The 27,772-nt window shown below is 45.9% G+C and overlaps 1 protein-coding gene, 1 long non-coding RNA gene and 1 pseudogene across 3 annotated transcripts; 2 read left to right on the top strand and 1 right to left on the bottom strand.

The window, feature by feature from the left end:
* Window positions 1-5,799: 5,799 nt before the first annotated feature.
* Window positions 5,800-23,797, bottom strand: LOC148392665 (phosphatidylinositol 4-kinase beta-like; annotated as a pseudogene). Its single transcript, XR_015860810.1, has 14 exons — window positions 23,167-23,797; window positions 12,718-12,822; window positions 11,929-12,089; window positions 11,075-11,662; window positions 10,426-10,754; window positions 10,078-10,284; window positions 7,960-8,187; window positions 7,788-7,894; window positions 7,137-7,241; window positions 6,949-7,072; window positions 6,618-6,883; window positions 6,258-6,390; window positions 6,060-6,180; window positions 5,800-5,977 (listed from the first exon to the last, which is right to left on the bottom strand). The product of XR_015860810.1 is annotated as a phosphatidylinositol 4-kinase beta-like (transcript).
* Window positions 16,206-22,124, top strand: crdhl (cone RDH-like). The gene is made up of 7 exons (XM_088386848.1): window positions 16,206-16,699; window positions 16,786-16,920; window positions 17,698-17,889; window positions 17,990-18,151; window positions 18,232-18,351; window positions 18,926-19,130; window positions 20,843-22,124. The coding sequence occupies exons 1-7, from the start codon at window positions 16,573-16,575 to the stop codon at window positions 20,946-20,948; spliced, it is 1,047 nt and encodes a 348-aa protein (XP_088242974.1). The 5' UTR covers window positions 16,206-16,572; the 3' UTR covers window positions 20,949-22,124.
* Window positions 23,083-26,784, top strand: LOC148392664 (uncharacterized). The gene is made up of 2 exons (XR_015860811.1): window positions 23,083-23,488; window positions 26,525-26,784. It is a non-coding gene; the product is annotated as an uncharacterized LOC148392664 (long non-coding RNA).
* Window positions 26,785-27,772: the final 988 nt, after the last annotated feature.

Genomic DNA, 27,772 nt, shown 5'->3' with positions numbered 1-27,772 from the left:
CTTGCTTTGAAGAGATTTTACGTTCCCCATGATGATCAACATAGAAAAACACTAAAAGAAGGGAAGAAGGGTCAGAGCTGCTGTAACAGGCTCCCACTCAAGCGGCACCATCAAAGAAGAATGCACATTCAGTCTGCTTACGCTGTGAAAATGGAGTTGAAGTGCTGGGTTGTGATGCTCTTGTATATATAATTGAAGATTTATTCTTTAACGATATCATGACAATAGCCTAACATTAACTTACTTTCTAAACCTACATGCTTGTAAACGTAAAAACGTACCTTCTGTTTCTGTGCATCCCAGAGTTTCAGAAGATAATGGCCGAAAGTATGCTATATATGATGGAAGAACTAAAAAAAATTACCTCGAAAGATGATGTGGAATCACCGGGCCCTTCCGGGCAGTTACTCATTTCATCAATGAAAGCCATCAGTGATGTGCAGTGAGGTTCATGACTGGGGAGGCACTGACGTCACACCCCCGGTAAAATTTGTCCGTGTCACAAAAAAGGTTGGGGAATGCTGCTCTAGAGTAGCTTATTTATTATTTAATTTGAACTATTTTAATAAAATTCCCATATCAGTAGTCTTCACACATAAAAACACTCAATAAAGCACATGGAATCAAAAACTTGTTTTGGATGGTGCGTACCACTCCGTTTGAAGACATGCTCCGAAGTCCCGTTGTCTGAATCAAACCTTTTAACTCCGGAGTTGGTCTTCCTTTACTGATGACCTCCTGTTTCGACTGAAAGTCCATAGTTGAAAATCGTTTGAGTTTGGATAGGTAATCCTGCAATGTAAAACGAAATGTAAAAACGAAAAAAAGAAACGAATGTAAAACGAAATAAATGGATGACTGCTCCTCAGTTGTTCACTGTAAATTAGAACTGGCGATCACTTATTCTACAGGTGGGGGCATTAAGCATCTAGGGATCACTAGCACCCCCTGTCGTAAGGCTGGAGAACATTTTTTCATTGCCTCCACTGGGTCTCATTTCAAAGCCGTTTTGTTCATCTAAGGCAGGGTTGTCAAACTCCAGTCTTCGGGGGCCGCATTCCTACGTGTTTTCCAAGTTTCCCTTGTTAAACACACCTGATTCAAATGATCAATTCATCCTCACGTTCTACAGCAGCCTGATAATTAAATCAGGTGTGTTTAACGAGGGAAACTTGGAAAACGTGGGAATGTGGCCCCCGAGGACCGGAGTTTGACACCTGTGATGTAAAGAAACACGACGTTACAGACAGATGACAACAAACATTGGATATTATATACATCAGCTTGTCTACTGAAATTAGTTAATATAGCCACAATGTTTGAACACTTCAACAGCGACATAGAGACAGACAGCAGTTCAGTCTAACTGCATTCCCTGTCAGCATAGGCAGCCGTGTGATAACGCAATCCTCAGAGGAGGCAAGGCAGGAAGGTGCCTGCTCCGAGCAACTTGTCTTCGGTTTTAACATAACTATAAATATTTAGCGATTTTGGTTCAAAATGATAGAAAACGACTGAAATTTAAAGGAAAATGACTTTATAATAAAATCAATTGAATTTGTTTTTTCCCCTTTTAATGATGGCAGGGGAGGCACGGCCAAATAAGTCCAAATACGACGGTCATTGGTAAATAATAACGCTTTGAATCAGTTTGTGAACACTTTTGGATGTTATGGTCTCTTTTACTCATGAAATGTTACAAAAAATTCTAGGGGGGTGGATATTTGTTTTCAACTGGGATGTAATCCACTCTTAATTCATATCATAATTTTTGTTCATAATTTGTAATATACTGATTGGAAAGCTGTGTCAGATTGGTGGCAAGGACTTGAGAACTTACACAAACAAGATCATGGTAAGGTTTGAATACACATACAAGCTTAAGCTATATACCATATATTAGAACAAACAACAGTGGACGGTAACAACTTGGCGGTGTATTTTTCTTTTTCCTGTTGCAGACTCTTCACTAATGACGTAATGTCGCATTTCAATATGCATGGTGATGGCCATCATGGCAAGATGGCCTTTAAAAAGGCTGCCTTCTATGACATCGTCGAAGGTCATTTTTAAAAAATAAACAGTTCAATGGTTATTTGAGGATTGTGCCATGTTAGTGTGACTGATGTTGCATGTTTTTTTGAGATGTCCATTGTTGGCAAGATCTTGGGTTGTTTAATGGCGGCCAGTACATGAGGCACGGCAGCAGATGAAACAACAACCCCCTTTCTCCAGGTGAGAAGGGGTGATACTGTACGGAAAATGCCGAAAAGCGTCACCTGACCTTTTGGTACCTATGTGTATTGCCTCCGAGGTTATGTAGGAGGCTACCTCTGTATACGAACACTGCATTTTTTTATTTCAGAGGTGTGGAGACGAGAATGTGTCCCGCAACAGTGGAAAGATACCAACATTATGACCATCTACGTACAAGAACAAAGACAAATCCATCTGCTCCAGTTGTAGGGGTATCTCTCTGTTGGCCACTGCTGGAAAGGTCCTTGCCAAGGTCATGCTCTGGAGAATCATCTCGGCAATATCAGAACGGGTCACCCCAGAGTTGCAGTGTGGTTTTAAGAAGGACAGGGGAACAGTTGACATGATCTTTGTGGCACGTCAGCTCCAAGAGAAATGTTGGGAGCAGTACAAGGACTTGTTCATTGCCTTTGTCGATCTCTCAAAGGCATTTGGCACAGTGAACAGGGACCTACCGTGGCAAGTCCTGAAGAGATTTGGATGCCCACCCAAGTTTCTCACCATCCTTGAGCAGTTCCATTCTGGGATGATGGCCCGAGTGGTAGTAGGAAGACACAGCTCAGAGCCCTTTGGTGTGACAACTGGAGTGCGGCAAGGTTGTGTGCTGGCTCCAGTTCTCTTCAAAATCTTCCTCGTCTGTGTCACAACACTGCTACGCAGGAGGATGGAGGAGCAGGCTGGAGTTACTATAGACTTCAGGCTTGATGGCAACCTCTTTGACATCAGCAGCCATAACTGCATATATTATAATGGGGCTGACAATCAACACCCAGAAAACAGAGGTACTCTGTCAGTCCAGTGCTGACCTCTAACAAAACCCAACAATAACTTTCACAGCAGCAGGGCAACAGCTGCTCATGGTGCCCACCTTCAAATACCTGGGGAGCATAATGTCTGACACCTGCTCAATGGATGACGAGATCCAAAATCGCCTCAAGCAAATATCAGCATCTTTTGGTCGCCTCAGGAAAAGGGTTTTTGTGAACAGCAACCTCAAACTCCACACCAAAGTGCTGGTCTACAGAGCAGTATGCATCACTACTCTACTGTATGGATGTGAGGCATGGACTATTTACAGCCGCCATCTGAGAAGCAAGGAGACCTTTCATGTGATATGCCTCCAGAAAATCCTTGGCACGGAAGGACAAAGTGCCGCACACAGAAGTGCTGAACAGGGCAAGCAGTCGTAACGTGGGGTCCATCATGGCCCAACGCCAACTCAGGTGGATGGGGCACGTTATTCGAATACCCAGCCATAGACTCCCACGCAGAATCCTCTATGGTCAGTTACACCTGGGCCAACGCAGTGCTGGTGGGCAGAAGAAGCCATTCAAAGATCAAATTAAGACCACCCTGAAGAGATGCCAGATCAACCCCTCTTCACTGGAGGAACTCGCTTCCTGCCAAGACCTCTGCGCTACCGTTCCTCTCAGGGAGTGGATCATATGGAGGAACAGCGCACACAACATCGTGCAGCAAAGCGTGCGAAGAGGCACACTTGTCAAGCCACCCCTGCTCCCCTGAGAAGGAAGTTCTATATAACCATATTATCAAATGTAATGTTTCAAGTATATCTTCAATCATATGTAATCACGTTAACATTATGTTTGTATGTAATGTTTCAAGTATATCTTCAGTCATATAAACAAGTGTTGTGTGACAAGTGTGACGTACTTGATATGTTTAATCACATCCTATTTAGGCAAGTTATATATCCCGTGTTGTTGTTTAATGTACTCAAGCTTATTTTAGTTTAGAAAGAAGAAGATGGCCTGAGATAGCATGAGGTGCTGAGCTGTACGCTATGCCAGAAAACTTCCCAATTATGGCATCGCATCTAATTTGACCAGCGATCAGAATTTAAATCAAACTGGATTCGCCTGTTGATGAGTTGTTAGAGGACTTGGAAGCCTACATCCACGCATTTTATTGTAGATGCGCCTAACAACAAACCCGAGGCCATGAATACCCGAGCCAAGTCGAACCCAAGCGAAAAGGAAATCTCTGACATCAGTGAGTCTATCATCATCTATAAAACTACAACTCAAGAAGCTTGATCTACTCGAGCAACTGACTACTGATGTAAAGGAACTGAAGCACTCTGTGGAGTTTAACAACTCACTCATCGAGGTGCTAAAGGCTGACAATGCGTCACTTCGGACTGAAGTAAACCACCTCAAACATTTGACAGCCGAACTACAAAGAGACAAAGTCAACATGGCAAACTCCATTCTTGATCTTCAGTGCCGAAGTATGAGGGATGACATCATTATACACGGACTTACAGAAACAAAAGATGAAACTCACCGGAGATCAGAAGAACTTGTCAAAACATTTCTTGTCAACGAATTGAAAATGAAGCCTGAGGACGTCGGAGCTGTTCGCTTCTCCAGAGTACATCGCCTCGGGAGGACCAGAACCGACCAACAGAGGCCCCGTCCCATTGTGGCTAAAGTCGTTGACTCAAAGATGAATTCTGCCGTCATGTCGAGGGGCAGAGAGCTAAAAGGCTCTAACTACTCCATCAGCGATCATTTCCCTCCGGAGATCATGAATAGACGGAGGCTGCTTCACCCGATCCTGGCCGAGGCAGGGAAAGTCAAAAATACCGCTCGACTGTTCATTGACAAACTTTACACCGACGGCAAACTGTACAGGAACCCCCGAACATCTTATTGGCTGAGTGGAGGAGATGGAGACATCAATTCTGAACTCCAAGAAGAACTCTCAGCCAACTTGCTCGATTTGGTTCCGCTGTTGCCCACAAGCAAGCGCGCTGCAACTCCTGCTGGCTTGGAAGCTCCCGGCCATCGAGTTCTATAGCGTCAGCTCGAGGTTTTTCTTAGGAACGGCGCACGTTGGCTAACCTAGCGTTAGCCCGCACGCACCTGATTCCTTTCTACTTCAAATGTCATTTCAGCGAGCTAACCTGAGCACTTTAAAGTATTTTGGCGTAATCTTTGTCGGTTCCTTGGTATTTAGTTCACCTACCTGTGCACTTGCAGGGGGCTCTTTGGCAGCTTTAGTTTCTTTCTTTCTTTCTTTCTTTCTTTCTTTCTTTCTTTCTTTCTTTCTTTCTTTCTTTCTTTCTTTCTTTCTGTCTTTCTTTCTGTCTTTCTTTCTTTCTTTCTTTCTTTCTTTCTTTCTTTCTTTCTTTCTTTCTTTCTTTCTTTCTTTCGTTTTCCAGCCGAGGAAGAGTCGAGCTTAAAAATGTTTTGCTTAATGACCAGCCTCTTGTTTCAGGAGCAGAAAGAGTTTACAGTGAAACTTTGTCACACTTTTATTTCGGTGCGTCCATGAAGCAGTACACTGTCAAATAAATCACACTTCCAAGCGACGCTGTACAATGTGGACGGGGCCTTGTTAGGAGTGGCAATGCTGACAGGTCAGGGTGTTTCCGTCACACCCAACAAAAAGAACTAAATGGAGCAAAACATGTCAGGAATGTCACACCAACTTTTCTCCACAGAAGGATGACCAAGACACCAGTGACCCAAAAGAACTGAGAATGCAATCGTCATCATGGCGGTTGCGCTCCAGTGGTCACATGATGCCGTTGGTGATGTACTGGAAGCCGTCGTAAAGTTTGGTGGTGAGCGAGCGCATGGAGCCACCATTTGTTCAACTAGAAGTTGCAGCTGCTCCTCGGTCAGGCTCATGTGAAAGCGCTCCTTCAGGCCTCGCATGGTGCTCGAGCCGTGGAAGCAGGGTAGCTGCGAACCTGTGGCACGCCAAACGCACGCCTGCCGTCAGCTCACGGCCTTGCGCCCCATCTTAGCATGTTCTTGGCACGCGCTGCTGACCTTGTTGCATGATCTCCACAATTTGCAGCACACGCTCCATGTGCTTGCGGGCGGCGATCAGGCCCTGGAGCATCAACATCTTGGAGTAATTGAACATGTCGCCGTCGGGACCGCCCATCACCTGACATGCGCACACAGACGCGATGAGGGTGGGGGCTTCGGCGAGCCTTGCGGTCGATGGATAGAACAAGGCAAGACCTCAACAAACTCGGCGGTGAGTTTGAAAGCGGACGTCTCGAAGCCGAGGTTCTTAGGCAAGCTGGACAGGATGAAGCCGAAGTCGATGTGGATGATATGGCCGCATGCGTCCAGCAGGATGTTGCCATTGTGCCTGAGGGGACAAAATTCACTTTTCAGGCTCACTCTAAGTAGCGCCCTCAGTTGAGCTTGGGGGGAATTTTTATATATTTATTTATTTATATGTTAGATGTGACTATAAATCACAGGGTCGGGCATGACTGGGCAACAGAATCAACAGAATAGAATAGTCTCTGGTTTTATAGTAGGCGAATTGTGGGATGAATTAAAAACGGGCCCAAACTTTAGCTTTGCGCTGACCTGTCCTTGACCTGCAGCAGGTAGCAGATGAGGCTGTAGCCAGCACAGCTTTGCACAAAGTTCCTCTGCGCTGTCAGGAAGGCTTCGGTGGTGGGTGCACCGTGCTCCTGCAGGAAGTAGTCCAGCAGAGACAGCTGGCTGTGCTTTTTGACCTGATGCAGCGACACTGCGTTGACCACCGGCTCAATCATGCCGCTGTCCGACGACAGAACCAGGATCTTGTAGGGCTTGATCCACAGCGGCACCTGCTCCGTCTCCCAAATAGTCTGACAAACACATCGGCTTAGGGAGGGAGAGAAAGGGGGAGGTCCCGGGCACGGCGGCGACTTACCTTCAGCTGCCGCAGCACCTGGAAGGCCAGCAACTCCTGACGGAGGTCATCACCGCACTTGACGATGACGGATAGCAGGCACCAGGTGGGCATGTGCCCGTATGGGGAGCCTTCGCGGATCCTCCTGAACAATGCAGTCACGATTATGGGATGCGCGGTGGGAGTTGGCTAAAGCGAGGGACGCCTACCAGACTTTCTCCTCCCACGGTTCTTTGAGAGCCACGGCCGACGAGTCCTCGGGGTCGCGCTTGAAAGCGGTGGGGGTCTGCACCAGCTGCTCCGACAGCCGACGCCTGCACACGCACGTTCCAATGTGTTGGCGGAAACGGCAACGACTCGACGGCCACGCCCGCGAGTCTTGACTGACACGCTGAATGAGGTGCTAGAGTCAAGACAGCGTCGAGCGGGAACAAGATATTCGAGACCAAGACAGATCGAGACGGTATTTGTACAAGACAAAACAAAAGACCACCGTCTTGTTTTCGTGGCCTTTGCAACTAGACCACTTTCTACTCTGTTGTGTTGGAAAGCTAAGCAAATTTATGCAAGGCACGTGGCATTTCAGGCGACACTTGGAAGCCAGCGCAGCAGCCGCATTGTCTCTTTCTGACAGCAGTACCGGGCCGGCGGTCTTGAGCAAAAATCTGGAATCTGACCCGTCCGAGTAAGAGTAAAAATGCCTTTGAACAAGACACTCAACAGTTCAAAGGCAAGACCAATCACTTTGACGGATGCGCTGTCATCTGGAACCCTGCAACGCGGGATCGGCAACCTCAAAGCGCTCCCGACGGATACGTCCAAATGCAGACAGCCGCTTAACTGAGCGTCAGGGGACGAACCTGATGTCCCCCGCGGCGATGAAGACTGGTTCTTTGCTGTCAAGACTGCCTACGCTGTCCACGGAAAACTGACTGATGTTGTCGCAGCTGGTGTGAACCTCTGGAAGCTGCTGGAAAAGAGCAGTCATGCGGCCGACAACTTGGGTCCGAGAGCGCCCGGCCGGACACGAACCTCGACATGCAGCTCGCCGATGTCGTCCACCGACCAGGCCTCATCATCGTTGTTGTAGTTGGGGACGGTGGAGAAGCTTCCGGCGCGTTGCTCGGCGCTCATGCCGCAGTCGGGCAGGTGCTCCACTGAGCGTGTGCTCCTGATACGGTTCTCCGGGATTCGAGCCGGCACCTTGGACGTCTCAAAGTTGTCCACCTCCAGAACCTCCACATAGATAAGGTAAGGTGCCTGTGGGATCAAAAAGACTTTGGCATTTTGTGCATTACGACCGAATGCTCCCTCTCATTCCTTGTGCCACTCCTTCCGGCGTGCCCGCCTTGGCCATCAGGTGGCGGCACAGTCATGCAGGCAAGCGGACAGGGCTCCTTCGCGACGACCACATATATATATATACATATATATATATGAAACATGAATATATGAAACGCTCAATAAGATTATTGTATGATCTGTCTCCATGACTCCAATTCACCATGTACACCTCTGACTTCCATACAACTGAATTCTGCCATGTGCATAAGTTTGGGGATGACACTGCTTGGCTGTATTAGAAATGGACAGGAGGAGGACTACAGGGGCCTGGTTCAGTGGTTCGTCGGTTGGTGTGGCTCCAACTACAAGCACCGCTAGGTCTAGGGAAATGGTGGTGGACTTCAGGAGGCCCAGTCCTCATCCTGAGCCAGTGACTATCAATAGAGACTGTGTGCAGACCTTTAAGGATCTTGGAGTGTTGGTGGACGACAAATTCGACTGCTCTGCGCATGTGGACACTTTTTGTAAGAAAGGACAATGTACTTCCTCAGGAGGTTGGCGTCCTTCAATGTCTGCAATGTGATGCTGCGGATGTTTTATCGTTCTGTTTGGTGAGCGCCCTCTTCTTTGCAGTGGCGCCCTGGGGGGCAGCATCAAGAAGAGAGATGCCTCATGCCTGGACAAACTAGTCAGGTTCTGTTGTGGGCACAGAGCTGCCTGATCTGGCATCTGTAGCAGAACAGCAGGTGTTGGCCAGGCTGCTGTCCATCAAAGACAACCATGTCCACCTACTCTACAGCACCGTCACTGGGTGGAGGAGTAGCTTCAGTAGCTTCCGATTTTATATTGTATATCTGTTATTTATATACTTAACTGCTGGCAACTGAAATTCCCCCCGGGATCAATAACATATGTACCTATCTATCTACCTACCGACCTACCTCCCTACCAGTTAGTTAGTTAGTTAGTTAACGTTCGTCAGTCACTCTTAAAGGGAAATGTGCTTTCGGCAGTTTGCAAACATATTTTATTGAGGCTGCGTTAGACTTATATATAATCACATCAATATAATTTCCAGTAATGGCTGTGCTTGTGTGGTCGCATGGTGGGTGGTAAGGAATTGTGCAGGCAACTGCACGAAGTTGTTTTCTTCGAAGTGTTGTGCAACAGGATTTATCATCGGCCCGGCAAGAACAGGGAGGGCACCTGACGAGAACATCTCAAGGTCGGTGAGAAACGAGAATCACACCCCGTGCTGGTGGTCGGGCTTCGCGGGGAAAACCCAACCGCCAGACAGCTGAGGCCGGACAGCTGCACTCAGCGATAACACCCAGACGGGGAGGAGATGGCCATCGACCAATCATCACACAATGTTTTGCATGTTTGAATATTCATATTGTGTTTCTTTATAACTGGGCAACCTGGAAGAATGTGTTGTTTTTGATGGTCACAACAACACACGAGTTTTGGTGTGAGGGACCTGGGACCCAGGCGCCTGTATTAGCTTGCTTTGTCAGGAATAAACAATTGGTGAATTCGGTCTGATTGATCAACTGGTCTTCTCTTTGACAGAACGAACTCGCAAAATTGTTAGGTGCGCAATTATGTGCTAAAACAGTTAAGTGTTGGTGGTAATTTGGAGTCAGATCAATAACTAGAATTTGTAGCCTAAAACTCTCTAAAACTCAGTGCTGCTTTCTATATGCTAAACTAAGCCCGGGACAGCGATGGCGTTGTTTTATTTTGTGTGAACTTGGAGCGGCAACAAACAGTTCCACATCTGCCAAGTGACTTTGCCGCCACCACGCTCGTGCTCCGACGTCAAAGATCAAGAGGCGATACATGCAAAGAGAAGGCGGGCATCACCTAGTCCTTGGAGTTGAGCACGATGGCCTGCATATGCGGCACGCGCACCACGTGGTGCTCGAAGGCAGCGGTGGGCGGCCAGACGCGGGCGGGCAGCTTGTGGTTGAGCAGTGATAGCTCCGAGATGAGCCACTGCGTCTTCTGCTCTTTGGTGGGCAGCGTGGCCAAACGCTTACCGATGGCGATCAAAGACTTGATGAAGTCGCGCTGCCGGCCCGTGGGCCAAAACAACACAAGGCGGCGGGCGTTAGGTTTGGCCCCATTGCGGTTTGACGCAGCAGCAGGTGGGACTTGCCCAAGCCAGCTAATTGGCGGCCTTTTCTCAATCAATTAAGGGTGCCCGCATACCTCGTCATGGCTGCTCTCCACTTTGGGGTTGCTGGCTGTCCTCGAGGTCGCCACTGAGGCTGACTGCCACGACGGCATCCGACTTGGACCGCTGGTGTGTGCGTTTGGAGGGCGACAGGCCTATCTTGGTGGGCACAGAAGGGCGCCAGCGTCAGGGGGTCTCGGCGGGCCCGGCTGGCGGCCGGCTTGAGCTGGTCAGACAGGATGAGCTTGCGCAACTTGGCACCTCGCGAGTGGCGCTTCGTTGAGATGTGCATATCGGACGAGTACGCCGCCAGTAGCCATGCGCACTGCAGGCTGAAGGAGATGTTCTGCCTGCAGCGATGCACCTGAGGGAGGGACAGATAGACACAGAGAGACACACACACACACACACACACACACACACACACACACACACACACACACACACAGACAGACACACACACACACAGACACACACACACACACGCACACACACACACACCTTTGGCAGCCAAGAAAACACTGCTGGTTCCTGATGCCATATGTCGGCATTTGGCAAAGCTTCCCCCACAACTTCACGCAAATATAAAATCCAACCCAACTGTCCTGTGCGTGTTTGCATCGACTGCATGTGTGTGCATAGGTTGTGCGCGTGTGTGTTTGCCACGTGCGCGCCCGCACCCACCACGCAAGGCTTGATGGCGTCGCCGACGTGCTCATCCATGTGCACGTACACGTTGAGGAGCTGCGGCAGGAAGAAGTCGACGTCGTCGTGCGGAAAGCTGAAGAGTCAGTTGCCGATATAGGCCTGCACGCCGGGCTCCTTGGAGTTATGCAGGTAAGAGATGGCCATGGACACGTCAAAGAGTTTGGAGTCAAACAGGCGCAGGAGCCACGACTGCTTGGACGGGTTGGGCCGCCGCCGCCGGCCACCCTCCACCCGCCCGTCCTCGTCCTCGTCCCCGTCCTGGTCCCTGTCTGACCCGGTCGACCTGTCCCCGTCGCAGGCGGGGTCGGTGTGTCTAGGCTTGAGCTTGTGCAGGACTTCCCGACACGCCTTCTCTGCTGCCGCCGCGTCGATCAGCGGCACCGCTCCTTTGCTGCCCGCCCCCTCACCCGTCCCCTCACTGATGACGCCCAGTGGGGGAGTGACGGCGGCAGCGGGACTCGGACGCGGGGAGGGGGCGTCGTGTTCCAATTGGACGGGAGAGGGCTCCGCATACTTTTCCTCCATTGAGACCACCAGGAGGGAAGGAGGCTCCGCCCACCTTCACTGCAGCAGAGTCAAACACAAGCAAATATTACAGGGGCTGAGTATTGGGCAAAACTCAAACATTGCATAAAAAGAGAAACAGCCTTTGCAAGACGACAATGTAACACTCACACCTAGACAAGAACAACTTTATCCAACACTACCACCGCCAAATTATGATAATGCTGACCCTGAACAATCTGTGGCGTCCGGTATAAATGCACATAGAATGACGCTTAGGGGCCAAGGACCCGGGTTGTCATGGAAAAAAGTAATGGGAGCATCACCAGTGCTTGTGGAAAATCCAGAAGTAGCTGATCCAAGCGAGGTACTTGGACTCATTCAGGTCACAAATCCACGTGCCGGAAAAGACCACCAGCCACATTACGTTTTGGTACACAGTGGACGAAGGAACAAATGATTAGAGTCCTGGAGTACATCCCAAAACCTGTAGATGACATAGAAGGGTGTATCCAAGGCATAATTGACCTACAACAAAGTTATCATTTACGTAAATGGGCCAGAAATGCTCCAAACTCTCATGCATGTAACCGGACTAAAATGGCACGAATGCAAAGGGCAGTGACGTCCATATACAGGGGAAAATCATGACATCATCATGCCTGTAAATGAGGCTATACACAGTATGAACCCTCCAAATTCTGTTTTTGGGAACATGTGGCGAGTGTTCATCAAACACCCAAATTATGCAGTAATTAGCCAAACTACACAACTCACAAATGAGTCTGTGCAAGAATACAGACCTAGACTGTATCCGATTTAGTGGCATTGCTGAAGACGGGGACCCCAGAGGCCCCTTTAATCAAAGATTCAAACAAGCAATGCTTAATGGCCTGCGACCACAAATAAAGGCCTGGATTGAACAAAATATGGTCTCACTCCCCATCGCTTCTCTAGAGGAGTTCATAACTCATGCGATTCATGCGGAGAAAACAGTTAAAGAAAAACTTAAAAAGAAAGCACAGTAAGTCCACCTACAGGAGGGAGTAGAAATTTACATTATTCGTGCAGAATAACAAAGGCCGAGATATAAAAAAAAAAAAAGCTTACAGCACCTGGTATTCCCAAGCGGTCTCCCCTTCAAGTACTAACCACTCCCAACACTGCTTAGCTTCAGAGATCGGGCAAGATCAGGCGTTCTCAGGGTAGTATGGCCAGAGCTGTGGGAGGGTTCAAAATGTTGCATTTTATAGACACAATCGCCCCTGAACATGCCAAGCAGTACTTGATGGCTGTTGTAAAAGTTTCCTTTCACAATTGGCGTGGGAAAAAAAGGCTTTCAGCATCTGGTATTCCCTGAACGTCTCCAATCCATGTCACACACAACCAGGTCCAAAACAGGCTTTCTTCCAAGACTTTTGGTGTTTCATGGACACATGGCGATCATGAAAAGTTATTGACAGCTTTTTATGTGGTAGCACAAATTTGCCGTTGCGACCTGTATTTTGCTGTATCAAAATAAATGTCATGAAAAAGGTAAAAACACTACATGGAAGCGCAATGTGTTGTGTTGGGTTATTTTACAAGTAAAGACTGCTGCTTTGAGTTCACAGGGAGCCATGATTTATATTCACTGTACATAGTCTGTCCTCTAGCGGTAAAAACGTGAACTAGAATGCTATCGATGTCGCCACACAATATAGGTTTCAAACTTATAGTCGGAATTCAAACTGGGCTTTTAGTTTCCGAATGCCATTTGTGATGGGTGTTGTAAAAAAAAGTTTGCTTAAACTAATGAAGTGCTCAAAAGAAAAAAAAAAGCTTACAGCACCTAGTATTCACAAGCGGTCTCCCATCCAAGTACTAACCAGGCAGCAGGCACGACCCTGCTTGGCTTCCGAGATCGGGCGCTCTCAGGGTAGTATGGCCATAAGCCGTGAGAAAACTCAAAATTTTGCATTTTATAGACACAATCGCCTCTGAAACCCTGCCAAGTAGCAACGGTACTTGATGGCTGTTGTAAAAGTTTCCTTTCACAATTGATGTGGGAAAAAAAAGGCTTTCAGCACCTGACGGTCTGCCTTCCTTTTTTACAACCAGGTCCAAAACAGGCTTTCTTCCAAGACTTTTGGTGTTTCATGGAAACATGGCTATCATGAAAAGTTATTGACAGCTTTTTATGTGGTAGCACGAATTTGCCGTTCCGACCTGCATTTTGCTGTATCAAAATAAATATCATGAAAAAGGTACAAACACTACATGGAAGCGCAATGTGTTGTGTTGGGTCCTATTACAAGGAAAGACTGCTGCTTTGAATTCACAGGGAGCCATGCTCTTTATTCACTGTACATACAGGACTGTCTCAGAAAATAAGAATATTGTGATAAAGTTCTTTGTTTTCTGTAACAACAAAATGACAAAAATGTCATACATTCTGGATTCATTACTAATCAACTGAAATATTGCAAGCCTTTTATTATTTTAATATTGCTAATTATGGCATACAGCTTAAGAAAACTCAAATATCCTATCTCAAAATATTAGAATATTTCCTCAGACCAAGTAAAAAAAAAATTATAACAAAACAAAATCAAACATTTGAAAATGTCCATTAATGCACTCAGTACTTAGTTGGGAATCGTTTTGTACGGATTACTGCAACCCATGCGGCGTGGCATGGAGGCAATCAGCCTGTGGCATTGCTGAGATGTTATGGATGCCCAGGATGCTTCAATAGCCTTTAGCTCATTTGCATTGTTGGGTCTGGTGTCTTTTAGCTTCTTCACAATACGCCACAAATTCTCTATGGGGTTCAGGTCAGGGGAATTGGCAGGCCAATCGAGGACAGTAATGCCATGGTCAATACATCATTTACTGGTGGTTTTGGCACTGTGGGGCAGGTGCCAGATCATGCTGGAGAATGAAATCATCTCCATAAAGCTTTTCAGCAGACGGAAGCATGTAGTGCTCTAAAATCTGCATTTACTCTGGACTTGATGAAACACAGTGGACCAACACCAGCAGCTGAAATGGCTCCCCAAACCATCGCTGACTGTGGAAACTTCACACTGGATTTCAAGCAATTTGGATTTTGCTCCTCTCCAGCTTTTCTCCAGACTCTGTTGCCTTGACTTCCAAATGAAATACAAAACTTGCTTTCGTCTGAAAAGAGGACTTTGGACCACTCTGCAACTGTCCAGTGCTTCTTTTACATAGCCCAAGTCAGACACTTCTTCCGTTGTCTTGAGTTCAGAAGTGGCTTGACCATGGGAATACGGCTATTGTAGCCCATTTCCCGGACACGTCTGTGAACAGTGGCTTTTGATACCTGGACTCCAGCTTCAGTCCACTGTCTTTGAAGCTCCCCCAAATTCTGGAAGCGACTCTTCTTCACAATGCTGTTAAGACTGCGGTCATCTCTCTTGGTTGTGCAGCGTTTCTTGCCACATTTCCCCCTTCCAACAGACTTTTTGTGGATGTGCTTTGAAACTGCACTCTGTGAACAGCTTGCTCTTTGAGGAATTTCTTTATGTGTCTTACCCTCCTGATGGAGGGTGTCAATGATGGTCCTCTGGACAGCAGTCAGATCAGCAGTCTTTCCCATACTTGTGATTTAGTTTACTGAACCAAGCTGAGTGTTTTTCAAGGCTCAGGAAACCCTTGCAGGTGTTTCGAGTTCATTAGACGATTCAAGTGATTAGTTGAATACCCTATTAGTATATACTTTTCCATGATATTCTAATATTTTGAGATAGGATATTTGAGTTTTCTTAAGCTGTATGCCATAATCAGCAATATTACAATAATAAAAGGCTTGCAGTATTTCAGTTGATTTGTTATGAATCCAGAATGTATGACATTTATGTTTTTTTAATTGCATTACAGAAAATAAAGAACTTTATCACAATATTCTAATTTTATGAGACAGTCCTGTATATGTACAGTCCTGTTGCTAACACTGTATACACAAACTGACAAATAATTAATTTTCAAATCAGACGAGTGAAAACTTGTATCTTAAAAATATTTTTTTTTAAAGGGAAGACAATTTGCAATTTTAGTAATGACACGAATTTGATGCAAATATGTCTTCGCGGGCCACATAAAATGATGTGGCGGACCGTATCTGGCCCCCGGGCTTTGAGTTTAACACCTGTGGGGGGTACACTCACCTGTGTTGTGTGCTGACACCGTGAATTCGCTTCCCGCATGACGGTGTGCATGTGTGACCAAAAAAATTAATTTGATGCTGATGGTGAAGGCAGGGGTACACTTGCCTGTCTTGTGTGCCGACACCATGAGTTCGATTCCCGCATATGACTGTGTATGTGTGTGTGACCAAAAATAAAAACAAAATTCGAATTGACAAGAAATCACTCAATTAAAGTTTGGCATTCAACTGACTGACATGACATTATCTTATTTTATTGAATATTAAATTCCTTACATGCTCCAGGTAAACAACAGAGTAAGAGCAATTTGAATATGTATATGAAATAATTTATGTACAGTAGAGAGTACACACATGCTGTCCTATTTAACAGGAAGTTGTGTTTAGCGTCGGCATGTGCGGTTTTTAATCCTTTCCAATCCGATTTAATCTGGCCCCACCCCCTCCGTTTTATGTCCTGCACACCAGAACTGTAAAAAGTAGAACCTTCTATGGACCGGAACATTCTATAGACCTAAACACAGTGTCGGCCCGAACACTCCGGGGACCTGAACTCTTTGTAGACCCCTACACTTTGTGGACAACAACGTCCTGTGGACTGGAAATCTCTGTGTGGACCTGAATACTGTGGAGCTCCGGATCATTTTGTATACCGTCACACTCTATTGATTGGAACACTTTGTGGATCAGAATACTGTGGAGCCAAGAACACTGTAGTGTAGCTGACCAGTCTGGAAAGCAGAACGTGTGGACTGGAACACTTTGTTGACAGGAACACTCTGTGGAGCGGAACAGTGTCATGACAGCCGGGCCTGGTTTCTTGGTTCTGCCATGGCCCGGTGTTGGGTCAGACGCAGAGGTTTCGGAGGCCCGGGGGGGCATGCTGCTCCGGTGCGGCGCCCTACTTGGAGCAGTCCTGGTCATCTGTGAGAAGATCACACGTTGCCTCTACATTACAGATAATCTTACTTCATCTCCTTATTCACAATCTGCGTGTGTGCGGCGCGCCCAGGCATGGCGGCGATGCGCAAGTGGATCGGTGGTGGCGTTTGCCGCAGTGGTGAGCGTCTGGATGGCAAGACGGTGCTGGTGACAGGCGCCAACACGGGCATTGGCAAGGAGACGTGCCGAGAGTTGGCAAGGCGAGGTGAGCAGGCGGGTCGCCTGGACAACTTGCGAAGGTCTAGCCGCTAGCGGGAACTTGACGCATCATGGTGATGCAAGGTGGACACACACGCACACGCACACGCACACGCACACGCACACACACACACACACACACACACACACATATATGTTCTTAAAGCATCATAGGTCAGAGGTTGCTGTGAGGCTCAGCAAAGCTGCGTAAGCTGATAATGTAGATCAGGGGTGTCAAACTCATTTTTTTTGCGGGCCGCATTGGAGTCATAGCTTCTTTTGGAGGGCCATTATGACTGTCAACCCAAATAAATGTTTGAGCACTTCATATTATATACCGTAAAAGCTACAAAACAAACTGACAAATCACTCATTTTCAAATCAGACGAGTAAAAACTGGTCAAATATTTTAAAAAAGATATTATTAAAAGTGAAGACAATTTACAATTGTAGTAATGACACATGAATTTGAGGCACAATTTGTCTTCGCAGGCCACATAAAATGATGTGGCTGGCCGTATCTGGCCCCCGGGCCTAGAGTTTGACACCGGTGATGTAGATGAAGACTTCCTCTTGTAGCCTTGTGAAATTGATTACTTCCTCTCCCTGTGCCGGTGACATATACGGCGGCGCCTAGATTCATGGCTGCCCCGTCCTTTCGCCTAGGCTCTTCTTTGCTTTGTCTCATACGGCACAGTTTGAGTTCCGAGCAAGCTTCAGCTACGGCGCCGCTCGAGTGAAGACTCGGGCTGTTAGCATTATGCCGTGATGCGGGTCCCCGTAGGTGCCCGCATGGTGATGGCATGCAGGGACCTCTCTCGGGCCGAGCGGGCGGCCGAGGACATCCGCAAGTCCACGGGCAACGGCAACGTGGTGATCCGACACGTGGACCTGGCCTCCCTCCACTCCGTCCGAAGCTTTGCTAAAGACTTCCTGGATAGCGAGGACAGACTGGACGTTCTCGTCAACAACGCCGGTACGGCCGCCTGGCTCACGGTGTCTGGCTGATTGTCTGTACACCTGGACGTCTGCCCCGCAGTCTGTCCGTCTACCCCATTGTCTGTGCGCATGTCCAGGTGTGATGATGTGTCCCAAATGGCTGACAGAGGACGGCTTTGAGACTCAATTTGCTGTCAATCATCTGTCCCACTTCCTTCTGACCAATTTGCTTCTCCCGAAACTGAAGAGCTCCGCCCCCAGCCGCGTGGTCACCGTGTCATCCGTCGCCCACCGGGGAGGTACGATCTTTGAGCGCTTAGCTTCCTGAGTCGCTTTGCTACCGTATGAGCCCATGTTTGTTCCGCATGTTTGTGTTCAGGTCACATCGACTTTTCCGATCTGTTCTTCAGCTCTCGCCCGTACAGTTCGCTGCAGAGCTACCGGCAGAGCAAGCTTGCCAATGTGCTATTTAGCAGAGAGCTAGCACGCCGTCTCAGAGGTCATGCACGTGCACTTTCTTATGGCTTTCCGCACTTGCCGAATACTATCAATGTTTGGCAACTCAAAGAAGGCCAAAGTCGTCAGCTCCGCGCAACCAGCAGAAGCTAATGGGTGCTGAGCAATGGTTTCAGAAGCTAGCAGCCAGCAAATGTCACGGCTGAACTGGGAAAAGTCAAGCCAACAGGTGTGCGCCACTTTGGCTTTGCCACCTCAGCATTTGTCCAATGCAGTATGGATGCCCTTTCCGACAACATTTCTGTTGGAGCAACTCCTGGACAAATGCTTCAAGATTTTGGAGCCTCATTTTATCTCGTCAGAGATTTGTTTCTTAATACATTCAAATTTGGTACAATTATTGACAAGGCACCTCTCTGTGCTGTGTCCAAATTTAAATGTCATTTTTATTTTCACTTCAACCTGAACAGAAGCTAACAGGCAATTGGCATTAAGAGGCTAAAAAATAGCACACGTGACATCAAAATGTTTCAAGCACGCCTACCGGACTTGACGGCTTAGCGCCACGTTAGCTGGCACGCTGTGACTTGGGGTGACGCTATGCGTTTGCTGCTCAGGTTCGGGAGTGAGTTCGTTTTGCGTGCACCCCGGTGTCATTCGGACCGAGCTGGGCCGTCACGTGGAGGGTCGGTTCCCCCTGATGGGGGCGCTGCTGAGGCTGCCAGCGATGCTGCTCATGAAGACGCCATGGCAAGGAAGCCAGACCAGTTTGTACTGTGCCGTCACCCCGGGGCTCGAGGATCAGTCAGGGAGCTACTTCAGGTACGGGGCGAGGGGCTTGTGAATATCCGTCATCAGCAATGTCAAAACGCTTTGGCTGTAGTTTGGGATAGCAATAGTCACAGTAAGGGGATTGAGATTGTGGATCTGGGGTCATATTAGAGAAACGTCCTAACTTGAGAATTTTATTTTAGCTGTCTAGTTGCCGTGGCAACGGCACTTTAGGACTGTATTTAGGAAAAGCATATTACAGAACAGCTCTTCCTAAATTGGTTTGCGCATCCTATCTCAAAATAAAACGTGTATTACAGAAGCATCCTAACTTCAAAAAATCTGAAATAAATTGTCCTAACTTTCGGATAACCCCCTTTGCTGTCCTAAGTGGTGCTTTTGTCGGTTACTGTAACTTAGGCTACTTCGAAAATTATGGCACGAATTTTGTTAGTTCAACATCGCAGGGATAACAGACATTTCTTCATAGAAAGGGCAATGATGGACTCCAGCAACGTTTGAAGGTGTAACGACCGAACATTAGTCGGTACCGCTTTCCCCATCACGTTATACAGTCAAACCTCGGTTTTCGACCATAATCCGTTCCAGAAGGCGGTTCGAGAAGTGAATCGGTCGAATTCCGAATCTATTTTTCCCATTATAAATAATGGGAAAAAATTTAATACGTTCCCAGACCAAAAAAAACACCTTTTTTAAGCATTTTTTCATTTGTGCATTTTTGTCCGATCGCGCAACTGCAGCGCACCACCGACCGAGCAACCGTAGCGTGCCGCCGACCGCGCAACTGCACCACACTGGTCGCATTATGGTGACAGAGCCGTCGCTGAAATTTAGAAAATACTTTTAAAGTCCTGATGTACTTTCCAAAATTTAAGTGGACCTCAGTGCGCAGGGAGCTTAATTTGGTCCAATCGCGCAACCGCAGCGCGCCGGGCGTTCACTGTCAAATTGCTTTAAGAGCATCTTTGTGCTTTCGGATGGCTTTACTGCTCCCACTGGCTTTCTTTGGAGGCATGATTAGGGGTTAATACAATCCTCAATGTAACGAAAATACAATAACAACGGAGTCAGTCAGCATCCGGGCCGCGCGGCCGGGTTTTCTCGGGTCCTCTTGGCTCATCGCGTGAGGCTCGACCTCGGAAATTTGTTCGACAACCGAAGCAAAAAAATCTCGAATCTTTCGTTAGAATTCGGATTTGTTCGAGAACCGGGACGTTTGAAAACCGAGGTTATTGTTAACCGAACAACTTTGGTCAGGTTTACAACGGCTGACGCGGCGACATGGAGTCCTGCCGGTAATTTTTCAAGTTACTAATGTGCCTTTGTCCCTTTCTCACCACTCCCAGCAGAAGTTTACTCAGAGAATTACAGTGCTTTTCAAACAAGCACACAGCTGTTAGCTAGCTTCATGCTCAAAGCTGATGGGAAACGCCATAGACAGGCACAAATGGTCAGGAAAACACAATGAAGCCTTTTTTTTTTTTTTTTAAAGAATCACTGCCACCTGTAGCAAACCGAGTTGAGTCCCTGCCACCATACTGCACTCATTTCATGCGTCAAAGCAACAAAATAGGCTGAATGACGGGTCGTGTCTTACAAAAAAAAAACTGCTAAAAAAAACTCCTCGTACATCAAATAAGTCAAGGTTACCTGCTCCCAATCTTCGAGATGCATTCTGTCCGCCATATCGGAGCCAAGCCAAACCCACGAGTGCCATTTTGTTTTGATTGCTTTGTGTTCAGCGACTGCGCCGTGAAGGAGGCGGCGCCAGAGGGACGGGACGATGAGGCGGCCGGCAGGTTGTGGAGGGAGAGCGCGCGATTGGTTGGAATCAAAGAGATGTGCTAAGCTGACCCTCGTCGAAATGGTGTCACCTCGAGCGAGCAAGCTAGCCCATGTCGCTAATGCACGTGTCGATTGCAAGATCATAAATGAAGGTTAGAACTGAGGTTAAGTTTGCAAGCTAAGATCCAAAATGAAGTTAAAACCTGCAGAGGTAATAAAAAACATCTGAAGAACAATTGTGTCTTGTGGCATCTGTTGCGGTTAAAAACTAATTGGTCAAACTCAGCTGAGTCAGCCATAGACATCTACTAGATGTCTGGTCTCGTAAAGACCTAATTTAGACGTCTAAAATTGGTTACGGTATAGATCTATATTAGACATCTAAATTAAAAACATTGAATATGATCATATTTTGAAATTTTAATGTCTGAACCAGCTGTAAGTTGTATAAATATTGTACAGAAGTTGTTTGGATTTGTGTTTAACATGCATATTGATCCATAGATGTGAATTGGTTATTTCTGTAACCTGATATAGACTATTTTAGGTTATTTTATAGACGTCTAAATTATGTTTGTCTGTAGACCTGAAATACACGTCTATATTAGGTTATTTTAGTTTATTTTATAGACGTCTAAATTACGTCTATATATAGACCTAAAATAGACATCTATACTAAGTTTATCTGTAGACCTAATTTAGACGTCTATAATAGGTCTACACATAGACTTAATTTAGACGTCTCTATTAGGTCTATAGAATAACCTAAAATAGACGTCTATTTTAGGTCCACACATAGACCTAAAAAAGGCAACAAAATTAAATGCATCAAATATGAAATATTAAACCCAAAACCAATCTGAAGTTTGAATTCAATTGGATTGAATTCATTCGTTTCAACCAAGCAAACCACACATAACCAATCAAATTGTCATGACCCGTCCCCGGTTGTTTTATATGTAGGTTGTCATGGTTTCTGTCCGCGTCTGTGTACTCGCCCCTCCCTTCCTGTGTCAACTCACAATCAATGTACTAATCACACTCACCTGCCTCTTGTTACCTGTCGTGTATTTAAGTCCTGTCTGCCCTTCACTCCCGGTCGGATCATTGTTAATGTCTTCATGTCTTTTTGTTTCATGTCTTTGTTGGTCAGTCCTGTTGTTGGTTTTGTTAGTAAGTTATGTCAGTTTACCGAGTCTGTTAGTTTGTTTTCGTCAATAAACACTGGTCCAAGCTGCACTTGGTCGCCCTGTTCCATCCGTTCCGTGACACAAATGAAAACAAATACACTCAAAAGCACAAGCAAGGTGAAAGTCATTCAAACTATGACTGTACAAACAACAGATACAAACAGAAAAAAATCCACTGCACAAAATAGGCAGAGCCTACCTGTTTGAAAAGGAATGGGAAGTTGTATACATTTATAAATTTAATATTCAATATTAATACTGTTCAGAAGTTGCTATGCTCTGTTTTAAACAACCATTGATCCATGTTAACTGTGGTTATTCCGGCAACCTGATATTAGGGCTATGGTATAACCTAAAATAGACGTCAAAATTAAATCCATCAAATAAGATCATATTAATAATAAGATCTCTCCTGGACCACCAACACTGCATCACTGGCGAAGAAAGCTCAGCGCCGCCTGTACTTCCTGCGGAAACTCAGGCGGGCAAGTGCTCCGCCAGCCATCACGACCACATTCTATCATGGCACCATTGAGAGCGTCCTCTCCAGTTGTATCGCTGTGTGGGGTGGAAGCTGCACTGAATACAACATGACGGTCCTGCAGCGCATAGTGAACACAGCTGGTAGGATTATTGGTGCTTCACTCCCCTCCCTGAAGGACATGTACACCTCCCATCTCACACACAAGGCGACCTTGATTGTGAGTGATGTAAATCACCCCACTCACACTGTTTAATCTACTGCCCTCTGGGAAGAGGTACAGAAGCCTGCGCTCCCGCACCACCAGACTCACCGACAGCTTCATACTCTAGGCTGTTAGGATCCCGAACTCTCTCCCCCCTCCACTGCATAACGTCCTGGCCTTTTGGGCCACGTTGGCTGCCCTGTACTTTTGCGCTATATTCTGACTGTCTGCTGTATGCACAATTGCTCCATTTCAACCATGTTGCTCTTATTTATTTACCGTATTTATTCTAATTATCCCTCATATTCTAATAATCGCCCAGTGTGTGTTAGCGATGACATAAATAAAAAACATTGATACCTCTAATAATCGCCCATGCTGCTAAAAATTCACCCCAAAACTTACGTTTTCCTCCGTGACCGCATGCCGACGTCATTGCGCAAGTTTAAATATGACTGATTTGACAGCACGTCGAATGTCCCTTTTAAATTGTTTTTCTCCATAAACTATGATACAATTACACTCGTCACTCTGCTACAATATCCTCAAACAATTACGTTATCGGGGCGTGCGCTCGAACAAGAGGATCGCGATAACATGACGTACGTTACCATGTGATGTGCGACGGTAACGTGTCGCATCGATGGAGCGTCAATTGACGCACACCGCTGTTGACGTAGATCAGAACAGCCGCTGTTCTCGTGTTAAGAACACCAGTGAGATGCAGGTATTGCATACTACATACGGAAAATATACATATTATCGCCCATTTCAGTGCCCTTTGGCGATTGGACGAAAAGTGTTCTCTATTAATCGTCCAACCTATCTATCTATCTATCTATCTATCTATCTATCTATCTATCTATCTATCTATCTATCTATCTATCTATCTATCTATCTATCTATCTATCTATCTGTCTGTCTGTCTGTCTGTCTGTCTGTCTGTCTGTCTGTCTGTCTGTCTGTCTGTCTGTCTGTCTGTCTGTCTGTCTGTCTGTCTGTCTGTCTGTCTGTCTGTCTGTCTGTCTGTCTGTCTGTCTGTCTGTCTATCTATCTACCTACATACATCTTGTCACCATGGGATAGTTGGAAACGCAATTTCGATCTCTTTGTGTGTCTTGACGTGAAGAAATTGACAATAAAGCAGACTTTCTTTGATATTTCAAAATCTAAAACTCTGAACCAGCTGTAAGTTGTATAAATAATGTACAGAATTTCAAACAATCATTATTAATTTTAACCATACGTCTCCTTGTAGATTGTCTGACCATGTGGGGGATTGAATTAAACACATTATATCAGGGGTCACCTACACGGTGCCCGCGGGCACCAGGTCGCCGGTGAGGACCGCATGAGTCGCCCGCAGGACTGTTCTAAAATTAGCTCAAATAGCGGCACTTGTCAGTGAGCTGCATCTATTTATTTTACAGTCGAATCTCGGTTTTCGAACGTCCCGGTTCTCGAAATAAGCGGAATTCGAACAAAAAATTCGAGATTTTTTTGCTTCGGTTGTTGAACAAAATTTGGAGGTCGAACCTCGCGAGATGAGCCGGGAGGAACCGAGAAAACCCGACCGCGTTGCCCAGATGACGACTGACTCCGTGGTTATTGTATTTTCGTTACTTTGAGGATTGTACTAACCCCTAATCATGCCTCCAAAGAAAGCAAGTGGGAGCAGTAAAGCCATCCTAAAACACAAAGACGCTCCTAAAGCAATGCGACAGTGAGCGCCGGCGCGCTACGGTTGCGCGATCGGACCAAATTAAGCTCCCTGCGCACTGAGGTCCAGATAAATTTTGGAAAGTACATCAGGACTTTAAAAATATTTTCTAAATTTTAGCAACGGCTCTGTCACAATAATGCGACCAGCGCGGTGCAGTTGCGTGGTCGGCAACGCGCTACTGTTGCGCGTTCGGCGGTGCGTTGCAGTTGAGCGATCGGACCAAATTAAGCTCCCTGCGCACTGAGGTCCACTTAAATTTTGGAAAGTACATCAGGACGTTAAAAATATTTTCTAAATTTTAGCAACGGCTCTGTCACAATAATGCGACCATTGCGGTGCAGTTGCGTGGTCGGCAACGCGCTACTGTTGCGCGTTCGGCGGTGCGCTGCGGACCAAAAACATTCCATATTATATGCTAACGAGAAGAATGCCAGATCTTTCCAAAATGTGGGTGTTTGGATCAGAATGCTATATATACAAGCATGATAATAAGAAACTAGATGCTAGAGGTGAGAACGGGATATTTGTTGGGTATAGTAGAAGTATAGCATAGCATATCTGGTCTGCAACTCACAGACAGAAAAAGTATCAAAACACAGGCTCGTGAAATTCATCAAAAACATCAGGGTTGACAGTCAAATACAAACAGATGACGACTATGATTGGGAAACCATAGACATAAGGAGTAGAACCACTGAAACTAGGTTTGGTGAGGAGACATCACATAGTGAAGATAATGGTGACATGATTGTGAACAAGAGATGGATGAATACAGATGTATCACATCATAATGAGGCAGAAGTGCAACACGAGAACCAGACTGATATAGACACTGAGCATCACCGCTATCCAAGAAGGGAAAGATTGATATCGTGTACTGTCCATCAGAAAACATGATTTCTGACATATTAACAAAACCTGTATCTTGGATTAGAATCAACAAATTCAAAAGTTGTTTTTTGGAAACTGAAGAAGCATTCAGTGAAAATGTTTTGGGATGATGAGAGCAAGTTGAGTTATTTGTGCTCTTATAGTGTCATTTATGTCAATGTGTTATTTGTTCGGTGTCTTATGCCGTATTTTGTGTGGATTGCAGTGACGTGACGTTTTCTGTTTTATGTACTGTGGACACTTTACGTTTGCTACGAAACTGCAAACCCAACAGGTCCGATCGAGCAACCCCAGCACATTACCGAAAGCGCAACAGTAGCGCGTCGCCGACCGCGCAACTGGACCGCGCTGGTCGTATTATTGTGACAGAGCTGTCGCTAAAATTTAGAAAATATTTTTAAAGTCCTGATCTACTTTCCAAAATTTAAGTTGACCTCAGTGCGCAAGGAGCTTAATTTGGTCCGATCGGGCAACCGCAGCGGGCCGGGCGCTCACTGTCGCATTGCTTTAAGAGCGTCTTTGTGTTTTTGGATGGCTTTACTGCTCCTTGCGTTCTTTGGAGGCACGATTAGGGGTTTATACAATCCTCAAAGTAATGAAAATACAATGACAACGGAGTCAGTCGGCATCCTGGCTGCGCGGTCGGGTTTTCTCGGGTCTTCCCGGCTCATCTCGCGAGGTTCGACCTCCGAATTTTGTTCGACAACCGAAGCAAAGAAATCTCAATTTTTTTTTTTTTTGTTCGAATTCCGATTATTTCGAGAACCGGGACGTTCGAAAACCGAGGTTTGACTGTAAAATAAATAGATGCAGCTCACTAACAACTGCCGCTATTTGAGCTAATTTTAGAACAGTCCTGCGGCCGACTCATGCGGTCGTCACGGGCGACCTGGTGCCCGCGGGCAGCGTGTTGGTGACCCCTGCTCTACACAAATGACGTTCAATATGCGTGCTCGTGTGACTCGTGCAGAAAGCCCTCAGGAAGACTGCTCTGATAGCACTGGTAAATAAATTAAAAAAAAAAACTTTCTGTTAGTTCCTGTGCGATTGTTTCATGTTCAAAATGTGCGACTGACATGAGATGCATCAAGGAAAAACTATTATACAGGTCGTGGTGTTTTTCCCACCATATGCATATTTCTTTTACAGCGTAATCCCAAGATCTACAATGGGTGGTGCCTGATGTACATCGAGTTCATCTTTGTAGAAGCTGTTGGCGACACGAACAGAGGCCATGGATGATGAAACAAGGACCGCAATGGCTTTAAAATTAAAACGGGCTCCAGTGCTGAGTAGCAAAGGGGGCAATCAAAAGCCCACAAGAGTGATGTTTATATCGTTGTGTTTCACCGAGCTTATTGTTTTGTTTGATATGTCCTACATAAAATATGTATATATTTATATTGTAACGTAGTAGTTTTGTTCTATTAAATAGCCCCCATTTTTTTAATACTGTATGGATAGTTTTACATTTGTAAACATGATTTAAAAACATTGCAGATTTATATTTGTGATGGTTGAATAATGTTTGAAAAAATGTATTTATTTAGGTTCAATTATCGTTTTGGTTAATTTTAACATTAAAAAATGTGTATTTATATCTGCAGGTAACATAAGTATGACTGTTACTGAAACCTATTTCTGTGTTAAAAAATCTAAATGTTCACACCCTGGGCCATCACTAATCAAATGCATTTTCAAAACATCCTGGAACTACACAAAGGTAAGGATCACCGGTTAAATGTATTGAAGAGAACATCAATGTTAAATAGCAAACACACACTCGGATACTCAGACGGTAAGTACATTAGCGCCGGCAGCACACAGCAATTGGAAAAAACTTAAAGGGGCAGCAAAGCCAAGGTGCTTCATTTTTCAGGAGAACACTATGTATTTTTTGACAGGAAAATGAAAAATAATTGCATTTTCTATTTTATCCCTTCATTTTGGAGGAATAATGAAACAACGAATGGCTTTAAGAACGCCCACTTTTAATGAGGAATCTGGCCTTTGCCCTCCATGTCTTGGTTGATGATGTCACAGAAGGAAGTGATCACAATTTCTCCATTCAATCTAAGCGATAGTTTGGACAATGATTTGCAATTGTGATCGCTTCCTTCTGTGACGTAGTCAGGCTGATGTGTCAAATCAAGCAGACTCCGCCCAAAACTCTGTGCGTTCCAAAATACCGTTGAGTTTTTTTTCAGGGGGGATTGTTGTACTGACATCATTTTTAAATACAGTACGATCACAGAAGTGCCTATGTGGGGCTCTCTATTACCGTCCCTTCAAAGAAAGATGGACAAAGGGCAGAAAGACAATGGGTGAATAAAGAAAGGGTTGACTATTTTGAAATCAACAAACTCGCTGATTGTTGGTTGAAACCAGTTTTTGAAC

This window comes from Syngnathus floridae, chromosome 10, assembly GCF_059516105.1.
Source record: "Syngnathus floridae isolate MCC-2025c chromosome 10, RoL_Sflo_1.0, whole genome shotgun sequence".
Lineage (NCBI taxonomy): Eukaryota > Metazoa > Chordata > Actinopteri > Syngnathiformes > Syngnathidae > Syngnathus > Syngnathus floridae.
This window is presented reverse-complemented; position numbering and strand designations above follow the sequence as displayed.

Excerpts from the sequence above, each read along its gene's own strand:
- crdhl (XM_088386848.1), top strand. The coding sequence starts at position 16,573 with ATGACAGCCGGGCCTGGTTTCTTGGTTCTGCCATGGCCCGGTGTTGGG. Across the intron at positions 17,890-17,989 it reads CGTTCTCGTCAACAACGCCG|GTGTGATGATGTGTCCCAAA; the intron begins GTACGGCCGCCT and ends GCGCATGTCCAG. Across the intron at positions 19,131-20,842 it reads CAGTCAGGGAGCTACTTCAG|CGACTGCGCCGTGAAGGAGG; the intron begins GTACGGGGCGAG and ends CTTTGTGTTCAG.